Source organism: Sphaeramia orbicularis, chromosome 9, assembly GCF_902148855.1.
Source record: "Sphaeramia orbicularis chromosome 9, fSphaOr1.1, whole genome shotgun sequence".
NCBI classification, from domain to species: domain Eukaryota; kingdom Metazoa; phylum Chordata; class Actinopteri; order Kurtiformes; family Apogonidae; genus Sphaeramia; species Sphaeramia orbicularis.
Window position 1 is genome coordinate 20,459,590 of NC_043965.1, and position 12,076 is coordinate 20,471,665.

The following is a 12,076-nucleotide window of genomic DNA, read 5'->3' on the forward strand; positions in this document are numbered from 1 at the left end:
TTATCTGCTTCAGAGATTAAATGTTCTAAATGTTACATATTTTAATAAGATTAATTGGAAAACAAATGACAAACGTGCTGGTTTGCTGATGTTTTCAAGGTCTATGATAAAGTCTTTTTACACATATATATTTGTTTATGTACATTTATACAATAGATTATAAATCTTCCACTAGATAGAACCTGTAAAGTGAATGCATTGTAATATGCAGACAGTGTTTTGAAGTAGATCTGGTAGCTCTGAGACAAATATTCCTTTCGAGTAAAACCCATTCTCTCGTTAATCGTCAAATTTCACATTTTGACTCAAGACTTTATCTTGGAAACTTCAGCCAATCAACATTTTTGGCTTGATTTTTCTTTATCAGTGACTCACATGTGGTAAAATTTTACTACTTTTATTCTGGAAGCATTTTACTTGTAGACCAGTGTAACAGTCCCTGACCTGACATATCAGAGGTCAGTGGATGTTTCCCAAAACACTTGGTTTAGTCTGTGTGACTGAGGACTTTGAACTGTGTTGTCATTGGTCACAGGTAAGGGAGTTCAATGGCAGGCACTACATCATGGAAAAGGCCATCACCGGAGACTTTGCTCTGATCAAGGCATGGAAGGCAGACAAGGCTGGAAACATTATTTTCAGGTAACTAATGAAGTACAACTCATGATCTGGAAGTAATAGAATTTTTCAAGTGTGTTGAAGTGAACAAAGATTTTTTTTATTTATTTATTTTTTATTAAATAACAATATAATATATGACAAGCCCATATTTACTATGTGATGGAATCTGTTTTCTCCTCCTTAAAGGCATATCACCTAGTCTTAATCACCACTGTTGTGTTTGCATAACAGTCAGCCCATGTTGCTGCTGTCATGTGATGAGGAGGAAAAAAGTTAGTTTCGAGCTCATTCCAGTTTGTATATTTCCAGTCAGTATTAATCACATCTGATTAAACTAAACTACAATAGCTTTTACATCTTGAATTGGTGTAAGATGTTGGAATGATTGCAAATATAAGTCAACCATAATGCCGTACACAGACTATAAATGACTTTTATAAGCCTGTTCATTAGCATCCTACAACCCAAACAATGCTGAGTATAGATTCCAATCTGGTGCTGCTTTGTCACCAACCTGATAGCATCACATTATGAATTCTATGTTTTGTTTCCTCACATAATGGTATCATGTGAAACATAAATAAATGTATTAAAGCCTTTGTCCACAAGAGAGCAGTGTCCTCCAGAGTGTCTACCCAATTTCCATACTGAGTGCTTTTGTTAACACATTTCTTTCCCACTTCCCTCCTGTGTCTTGCTCTGCTCTGTCAGGAAAACCGCCAGGAACTTCAATCAGCCCATGTGCAAGGCAGCCAAAATCACCATTGTTGAAGTAAGCATTTCAAACACCAGTCACATGGCTGTGGCTCTGATATCTGCTTGGAATGTGTTTAGCTGTGCTTATCTGTCAGTGGAAGCATAACCATGAATATCTGCCATCTAAACAGACACCTATGGGCAAAAATATTTATGATGTCATACTGCAGAACATGAAAAAACATATTATAGGCTCACCTTGACAGAACCATAACAGTAAAATCTTTGCTTCAAACCCGACCATTGACAGAAGACAAGATTAAGACAGTGGTTATTTTATGTTTTGTGGAGCTCAAGGTCAGTAGCACAAATGTCACATAGGTATAAGGGTCATAACATAGTTCATGGTACTGGCCTTAAAAGAGTTAAGGTTAGTTTATAGATATCTAAATATAGCTTGTAGACCTCAGATATTATTAATTTAAAAGGCCAAAAAATTGAATTCTCGGTGTCCTTCTATCTCTGGGCCGTCTGTGTTGTACCATATTACATTCTGTCTGGTTACCCACCTGTCTTACATTTGACAGTCTAGAAATGTGATAGCTCATCTCTTCCATTGTGTGCATGTATGTGTGTATCTCGGCCTCCGTCTCAGCCCCTCCAACACACAAACCTCTTCACACCTCCCATATAGACGCTGTTTGATTCAGGGAGCAGCAGGGAGAAAAACTGTGTGTGAAAACCATAAAGCACACCCGCTTTCTGGAAATAAATCGGCAGCTAAGGGTCCCTCATAAATATAACAGAGTTGCACAAAGCACATTTTCAATTATCCTGTGTCTGCTGGACCTGAGATTTAGCCTGCTGTTGATTAGAAATATCTGTGACCAAATGGAGGGAGTAAATTTTCTTAGAGCTGTTGTGAGGGCTTCACAGTTGATCTGTCATTAAAATTTGGTTTATGGCAATAAATACCATAGTTATTAATGAGTAATAAGACGACAGTGTTGCGTAAGCTTCCATACCCATAGAGTAAATTAAAGTTGCATGCAAAAATGCATATCAGTGAATTATGGATACTGTGGAGTGCTGGAACATTGTAGGTGTTTTCAATTTTCTTCTTCACAGATAATGAGTCTAGTCGCTCTGACAGCAGTGATGCCACCAATAAGTGTCTGTGACGTCCGCTGGAGTAGTGATGTAGGCAGAAGTGACATGAATAACAATGTAGTTCTGCTTAGAAAGCTGCATTATGAGATGCAAGTGTAATTGGTTGTCGTTTCTGTGTGGCAGAATTATCAAACCAGGGTGTGAACGGGGAGGGTAATACTATTGTATAGTGATCAAAGATCCAGGCTGTGTTTAGAGTGGAGAATAGTAGTGGCTTTTCTTGACTCCACATATATTTTTAGGATTATTTTTGGCACTGTTACAGTAGAGTGAAATGATAAAAGAGAGGAAGAGATTCTTAAGTGTAGGATGCACCTGACATACTTATGCAAAAAGTTCAATATACAACTTCAGCAAACTATTATGAATGCAAAAATAATTGGTTGACTTACTTTTCAAACAGTCTTTTATAATGGAGTACTGTATTAGACATAGGTGTGTGGCCTAAAGGGATGCAATATCTATTAAAATTATTCATGTCACAGCTCAATCAATTAACCTCACCCAAAATCCATCCCACAAACCTCACTGAGATCGTAAAAAAAATCTTCCTATTTTTGGAGTGTGAAGTGCTGCATCTGCATCAGAACTTAAATGAATCCATTTTAAATATATTTGATGTTCCCTGCGTGCTCCAAAACCAAGCTGTGTCAAACAACTGTGTCAGTTTCAGACTTTGAACACTTTGACATTTCACTCCTTTTCTAAACTCTTTCTCAAATAACAAGTAATTCTTCCTGAAACATGTCATCCTTAAACCAACTAAATCCTTGTATCCAGCAGGGCATCTCCTCTAATTTGCGCTGCAGCTGACAAATGAGACAAAACAGGATTTTCAAAAATGAAAAGGAAATGAAGTGTATTTTTCTGCCTTGTGGTAATCCAGTAGTTTTTGGTTGCCTCTATTTATAAGAATAATTTAACTAATTGAAAGATGAATCAGTTTCCACTGAGTAAACTCCTAGCTAAGAAATGATAAAAATAGTGTTTAATATGGCAGTACATTAAACATTTGTTTTTTTTTATGCAGTAGTTTGGTTAGTAAACGCAGCTCTCTGAACACTTTAGCTAATTCTCCTATCAGGTGATTAGTGAGATGATATCCATTATTTTATAGTAGCGTTTTATGGCAGTAGCGGTAAAACTTGAATATTATCTTGAAAAGGTCTAATCACTGCTGATAATGAAGGAATAGCTTTGTATTGCACCCATTAAGAACCTTTTTATCTTTGATACCAAGGCAATTACCATCTCTCACTCAAAATAGTTTTATCTTTTTATCGATTCAGTGCACTCCCGGCCATAAATCTGGTGATAAGCTGTCAATATTGACCCTTCTGTCTTGATGCACAGGATGAGACATGGAAACGACCTAACACGGCATTTATGGCCTTATGTCATAGCTACTTGCACGTTTTTTTTTTTTTTTTTTAAATGAATGTACTTATTTTTAAATGAAGTTATGTTATAAAATACAAGAAGGGTGTCAGAAAACAAGATTGCACAAAAGCACTTTGAAAATTACCAGATCATCGCCAGCTACTGCCATGGTTGCTAAGCAACCAAGCCCTGCTATTCAATTGTTGAGTGTTCCATGGTATCCAGCTGGTCCAGTTATTCCCTCAAGGCCCAGTGCATTGTGGGATACAGTACACCAGAGACAGACTGAACAAGTAGTTGGTGCTGTTGTTCAGTCATCCGTCATGGTGAATAACTCGAATTTTGTCTGTAACTGTTCGAATGCTAGTGTAGGTGCAAGAATGAATGCACAACCACGCAGTCATTTAATGAATGTATGCGTTTTGTTCCCTTAACCAAGCAGGGGGTATGAATAATTATACTCCATACAGGGTCATTATAGGCGCTCCACTGTACATTTATGTTGAAACAGAAATAGAAGCAGGTACTCGGTGCTCAAATATTTTCCATTATAGACAAGAAAAACACATGCTAAGTAAACAGGCAGTCACAATTTCAACTAGAAAAGCACCTGGAGCGCAGACCTCCGCCAAGGCAGATCAGTCCCCCCCCCGACGATCACCACCAAAATTTAATCATTTGTTCCTTGTGCCAGTATAAGCATTTCCTGAAAATTTCATCCAAATCCGTCTATAACTTTTGGAGTTATCTTGCTAACAGACAAACAAACAGACAAACCCTGATGAAAACATAACCTTTGCCGTTCCTTGGTGGAGGTAATAAGTTAATTTAGGTGTTGGTGATGAGATCTGGTTTTTATCCATCAGCAAGACACGGTGTTGTTTTCACTCATGTCTGTCCATGTGACCAGCATAACTCACAAATGAAATGAAATTAAAACGTTGCATTAGCTGTCTGATAATCTTGAAATATTTTGCTGCATATTCCTGTAATAGATTAAATGAAAACTATTTAGATGGGTATTTTTTCACAGTGCCAGGTTTTTTTTTCTTCCCAGATGCTCCATTTTTGGCCTTGAAATTCTATTAGTCATTTGTTCAGTGCAAAATTTCTTGATTGCTGGCTGTTGGACCTTGTATTATTTATCACAGCTAAAATTGTTCATGCTATTTTCTTGCACTTACTATGCCTTGTTGAGTTTTCTCTCCTTGTTTTCAACTTGTGTCCTTGACTAATTCCATTACTCAAGCTACTGTTGGCAAATAATTATGATTCCACTCATTTTCCCCATCATTTCCTGCCTAAAGAGGTTTATGAATACGCTGTTTGTGAATATGTAATGGATGTCATAATTATCCCCACTAAGTATGCTATGTGATCACTCACATCTGTCTGTCTCTCTGCCTGTCTGTCTGACTGACTTAGGGCGTTGGTGAGGTCGGCGCTTTTGGAATGCCTTTGTATTTTCTTCATTAATTGTATGAACTTTGATGTTGTAGGCCAAGAAATACCGATTTGGTGGTCCATAACATTTCATTAATAGAGTTTAGATTAACCGGATGTTAAAAGTGCTAGTTAGTTTGCTGTTTTTTCTGCAGAAAGTGCAATTGAATCGTACTTTGGGTGTCCAACAGCGTGTGCTAGCAAAAAAGTCAACTTTGTCCTGAGTATAATGTGACTTTTCTGACTTTGAGCTGAAACCTCTCCATAGCAAGCGATGGTAATAGCAGGGCTGGCTCGGCCACAACTACAGCAATTTGTGGTAATGTCAATGGACAGATGGGTATAAAAGCCTTTGACATACTTTTTCCTCTGAAGCATTTATGTGCTTGTTTGTAGCTATGTTTTAGTACCAAATGCACAATCACACCGACACAGTTGCATAAATTCAGGAATGTGCAACTTGTATGAGAATGAGGGGCAATAAAATTCAATTATAGTTCATTTTAATTAAGTATTAAACTAAGAGGTGAGTTCATGAATAAACTAACAAAGTGAATCTAGTGAGCCAAGCTTTTAATGCAATATTCAAATAGAATCAGGGGTTAAGATGTGATGATCTCCATCTGCATAAATCTGTGAGCATCATGTCCCACTTAATACAGTTTATAAATAGATGTAATATATCATATGCATATTACTTAAGAGCTTTTCAGAGCTAAAATACGGTTATATTTGTATTCAGTTCTCAGTAATCATAATAATTCAGCTCATTTGCAGATGGGTTGGAATGTACTGTAACAATGATAAAAACTGGAGGATAATAATCTTCCCCCTTCAGCAGCAAATTAAGATCTAGTCAAATTGTCTTTTACTTTTTATAACAGCACTTGTGCATAATTTTGTTTACATAATTAGTATAACAGGGATATTGGAGTTGGATGAAAATAGCTCAATGAAGTCTGTGTACTCTTTGCATTAATCAAAGTCTTCTTGCATTGGTACATAGAAAGCTTTAGTAAGTTGTGAACTTTACAGTTCACCTTTTATAGCAATATCGATAGCTGTCCATGCCCACCTGCACCATGTGTGGTATATGAGACATTTGATACATTGAGAGATTCAGTGTTTGTACAGAAAAATCTATAAAGGGAAGGAAGATATGGATTAAAAAAAAAACATATGATCACAATTAGTAGAAAAGAAACTAAATGTTTCAAAAGGCAAAGGTACATATTCTACATCTGTTCATAGATCCCCGATGACTGCCTGTCATCTGAATCTGAAGCACATCTCATGGAGCTTCACACCATCTTTGGGATGTGAATATTGTCATTTGAGCTAGGAGTGGAGTTGTCCATTGTGAATGCACTGTAGTGAATTTGTCATTTGAAAAATGTATTTTTAGTTCTTTTAATGTTGTCAGAGTTTGCATTGGCTGACTGTCTCCCTTTTTCTGGATACCATAAAGGCTGTCATCGGTGAGGCAAGCTTCCACTGAGAGGCAACAGATTGCTTGTGTTGTCAGTAGTCTGGGTTAGAGGACTGAGCCGGAGCTGAGCCCCGAAAGTGGCAGCAGAGCATGGCCAAGTGCCCACAGAGACACACACACACAGACACACACTGGGAGGAAGATGGAGAGGCTATAAATACACATGGGTAATGAGAGTGCGGTGTCGCTGTCATCCTCATGCTCGGTCGCCTGTAGCCTCACCAGCTCTTTCCCCTGACTGCTGCATCGTAGTACGGACACACGCAAACAAAACACATACATGATGGATAATAACCTCAGGTAACTCTGCAATTAGACCATTACCTAGTCATCCCTTTGGAAGACTCAGCAAAATGTGACTCAGCCAAAGAGTTGCATTAATCTTTTAAATTTTACATTTGATCTTGATGAATCCTTAACTTAAAAATGCCAGCAGCAGAGATTTTGGCAGTATGTCCTGCACTTGAACCCCAGGCAAAATAACTCAATAACTGGCCATGAAATTGCCATGAAATATGACAGAGGAATCATCCTCATTACCTGGAAATTCTTTTCAAATATAGTAACATTGAATCCTTTATTCAAGCACCAACTATCTACATGATGTTGTAGTAACATCCATATTTACACATTTTATTTCACGGCCGAGTGCCCTAGATATTAATGGTGAATTGGCTGATTATCATTGAATTTGCTCTGGGTGTATGGTCTCTTTGACTTTATAAAGACCTTGGGTACATGCAGCCAGTTGAAATGAATAACTTTAGGGAATCTGTAAGAGAGCATTATGCTTTTGGCTTTTGAAGGTTCTCCTTGAAATTCAGTTCCTGCATTGGAGCTTTTCACACATTAATGAGGCTGTAATACATGTGCATTATGTATGTGGCTAATACATACAGATAGTTAGGTAAATATAATTCCTGCTCAAGTATGTACATTGTATCTTAAAATGAATTCTAAATGTAACTGCAAAAGATTTTTTTTTTTTTAACTTTTAAACAAATTGATTATCATGATACATTTCATATATTGTTTAATGAGCGCAGTATCACCAACCAGTCACTCTCAGAGGTTTATTCTAGGAATGTGGTTGTGTTGTGCTCCAATCAGTTTGAGATTAACAAGATTTGACAAAGCTCACAGCCCAAAAAAAGCACAAACTCTCAAAAAAAAAAAAAAAAAAAAAAGAGGCTCGTTGTGTCCCCGGAGGGCATTTTGATTCCCTCTATCCTTCTGCCAGCTCACTTCATGCCTCGCTCTGCTCTCATTGATGTGAAAATCGTTCTACAGATAGGGGGAATATCAATGTGTGTGTCTATGCATGTGCCTCTTTGCTTGTACCACACACCTGGTCATTCATTTGTGTGCGCTATGTGTTTTTTTTGTGTTTATTTATTGCTTTATCCTTCGTCGTCCGTCGAATTTCCTGTGTGAACTACATCTGAGCACCGATGCAGCTGGGACACATCACCTAGATGAAAGGAACAGAAGCTTTTTTATGTACACAGCACATTTAAATTGTATGAGCTTGTTATTGTGATGTGACTTCACTTTGGAAGTCTAATTGAAAATTGAGATGAATACACAGTTTGTTTCTGGATGTGTGCAGGGACTGAGAGGCCAACAAACAGAAAATGTAGGAGCTATCTATGAAGTGTCATCAGTTTTAGCTGGTTTTTAATTAGAACTTTGATATCTTTTGACTGAAGAGACAAAATTAAGTATTGATAGTGCTACGTTATGTGTTCTGATAATGCACTTTATTTGTTGTGGTTCTCTATCCTTGTTTTTTTTTTCTGTTTTACTGCTACATTATAATGCAATGAGCTCAGTCTTTCTTGATGAAGATGTCTATGGAAATCATCATTCTTACAAAAGACAGATTAGGCCCCCAGAGAAAGATGTGGGTGGATGTGTGGGACTGCTGTATCAATTCTCATGCGCTACCAATCTCATCTCGCATGGCCTCGTTTTCACTGTGCAGCAGAAGCAGCGACAACAGCAGAAATTTACCATAACCTGACCAACAGGACCAGAAAAAGAGTCTCAAATCACTTTACGGTCCTGAGTGGCCCAAGCTCACCACAGACCAAAGCCTGAGTATCCATGACAACACTAAGATGGGATCCACTCTTAGCACTCAGCACTGACTGAGAGGAGTCAATGGCTGAGGGAGGAAGTGGAGATAAGGAGAGATTCAATTCAATTTGCTCTGAACAGCTGCTTGCCCCTCATGTAAATGGAATAAGTAGGTTATAGTCTGAGCTACACAGGAGTGAAGCACAGAAAACTAGAAGGGAGGGCGAGAATTATGTTGTCATGGTTAAGTCCCCTTTTCGTCCCCAGAGATGTGATGATGACTCCGCTGCTTAGGTGTTCTCTCTTATTTTCTCTTTCTCTTTTTGTGTCCTCTGAAGTGCTTTTTTTTTTTTCAAGGATCTTCAGGAAGATAAACCGCTCAGACTTAATCCTACAGACCTCAAACTGATTGTTGACGGAAAATCTGAATTCCCACAGTACTAAGTAATATGGCCTACTCTAGCTATTTCCAGAACAGGCTAAAAAAGAAAACAAAACTGACTGCAGCCTACACAACCTCATAACTTCACCTAAACACCTGTATAACAAAAGCCTTTAGGCTTTGTTTAAAGCAATTCTTAAGGTTCCCTAAAGCACAGGGGAGCAGGTGCATTTGCTCTTGGATTTCTATCCTCGTCATGTTGACCTAACTCTGCTTGAATCAATAGCCATTTCCATCTGTGTCTTGTTAGCTAGACAGAAATATCCCCTTATGTACACGATTCTACTGCTATCTCTGAACGTTTTCCTACATAGGGCTTTAGACCCATGAATATTGTTTGGCAGCTATTTTAACCCATAAAGACCCAAACATCCACAGACGACCTAAACAATCTACTGATCTAAAATGTTTCATAATGTTTGATGCACTAATCCTATCAATACATGTAAATAATTGGTGTAAAATGCAGTTTGTCATCTTTTCATGGTCATCAGATATGACCCATTTGGACGTTCAGAGGCTCCATAGTTACCATGGAAACACCGTCATCTTCTACAACATTGATTCACCAGTAAAACCCATGGAGTTGGATCAATGACAGTGGATGGAAATGCTTGGTTTATGTTCAGTTAATGATACATCTTACTGAAAAAGTCACTTTTTTGGCAGTTTCCTCTGTTTCTGGTATAATAACCCTCAACTTTAATCTGAGATTTTATGAACATCTACGTGGTCAGTGAATTAAATTCAGGAAAATACCTGATTTATACTGATAAAATTAAAAATATAGAGGATAATATTATAATAAATGGTGATAAATTACTTCAGAAAGGTTAGATATACAGAAAATTTCATTTGGGAACTGACAAAAAAGTAGCACTGGGCCTTTATGGGTTAATGTGTGCACATGATCGTATGTGTTAGTAAGAACTCTGACAGTATTACATAGAAAATGAGTGGATTACTAGTGGATTATTAACCGTAAAGATACAAACATTCATCACAGGCCAAAACCATCTACTGATCTAAAATGTTAAGTACCTGTTGATCCATTAATCCTATCAATATATGTAAATAATTGGTGTAAAATGTCGTTTGTCATCTTTTCATGGTCATCAGATATGACCCATTTAGACGTTCAGAGGCTCCGTAGTGAACGTAGAAACACCATCATCTTCTACAACATTGATTCACCAGTAAAACCCATGGAGTTGGATCAATGACAGTGGATGGAGACACTTGGTTTATGTTCAGTTTATGATATATTTTACCAAAAAAGTCACTTTTTTTCAGTTTGCTCTGTTTTTGGTATACTAACCTTCAACTTTAATCTGAGCTTTTATGAACATCTACATGATCAGTGAAATGAATGTAGGAAAATATTTGATTTATTAATGTATTTTTTTAAATACTGTATTTACAGTTTTTAACTTTACAAAAACTGTACAAAACATGCCACAGACACCCCCCCCCAAAAAAAACAAAACAAAAAGAAACCCCACAAACATAAAGGCTGCCAGACAGTTATAAACTATATAAATAGAATTCTAGAAATAACAGTTACAGTAATAAAAGTAAAGCAAGTACCACATGAAGAGTTGCATCACACCTGACACTGAGCTAGGAATAGTCCCCAAATTCTTTCAAATCTCTTCTGCTTGTTGGGTTTGTGCAGTCTCAGTCTTCCCATTTGAATAATTGATAACATCTCGCTGAGCCAATGAGCAAAGGAGGGTGGAGTGGTAAAATATCTGATTTATACTTAAAAAGGTAAAATACAAAGCATAATATTAGAATAAATGATGATAAATCACTTAGGAAAGGTTAAAAATAAAGATAAATTAATTTGGGAACCACCACAAAAGTAGCACTGGGTCTTTAGGGGTTAAACACACAACTCACTATTCTCCTATGGTAAATATCAGAGTAATTATAATAGTATAGAGTAGATGTCAAGTCAGCTTAAGCCAAAAACTAATTAGGGGGTCTACCCTTTCAATAGAGGTCTTTGAAATTACAAAACTGAAATTACATAAGGAAGAAACAGGTTGATAATATTTCCATAGGTTATTATCGGCACATGTTTTTCTGAGGCCCAGCTCATGGAACAGCCTTAAAAAATGTAGCTTAGCTCGGTTGAGTTTATTTATTGTCGTTGTACAACAAGTTACAACGAAATTGAGGGTTGCTACTCCTTCAGTAGGCACAGTGTATAAATATGTAAATCCAAATGATTAAAAACACAATACACAAATCAACAACACCACAGCAGCAGTAAATGCTATAAAAAAGTGCAGGCAGTATAAATTGTGTATGCATTAATAAATACATAAATAAGTGGAAGTGGCTGGTCACGTGTGTGTGTGTGTGTGTGTGTGTGGTAAGTATCCTGATGGCTGCTTAATATTAGCTTATATATAACTTAATGTTGTTTTCTACATGTTGAACTTTAAAGTTTGTTTTGACCTCTGTGTTGGGTTTGCTAGTGTCATCCTAATACCAAAACAATCTCCTCCACACAACCCCCTACTCTCCATTGCCTTTGATCCCAGGATCAGACTTCATCCCCTTGGGCTCAGTGTGTCAGATGATCCTTTTCTGTTCTCAGTCTGCCAAGCTGGCATTAGGAACACAGGCAGCTTTTACTGGACACAGTTATGTTGCTCAGAGAATACATTCATCACCTCCTCCCACATATATTTACCTTCTCCTCCTTTTAAAGACAGGACAGTAGCAGTTTTTTAGCTTGCGTCGGC

At 37.4% G+C, this 12,076-nt stretch overlaps 1 protein-coding gene across 1 annotated transcript in view; it reads left to right on the top strand.

Moving 5' to 3' along the window:
• oxct1a (3-oxoacid CoA transferase 1a) overlaps positions 1-12,076 on the top strand; it is a 54,567-nt gene that overhangs the window by 8,772 nt on the left and 33,719 nt on the right. The window contains exons 6-7 of the mRNA XM_030143081.1: positions 536-642; positions 1,333-1,393. Coding sequence (XP_029998941.1) covers positions 536-642; positions 1,333-1,393 — 168 coding nt within the window. The remainder of the gene's footprint in view (positions 1-535; positions 643-1,332; positions 1,394-12,076) is intronic.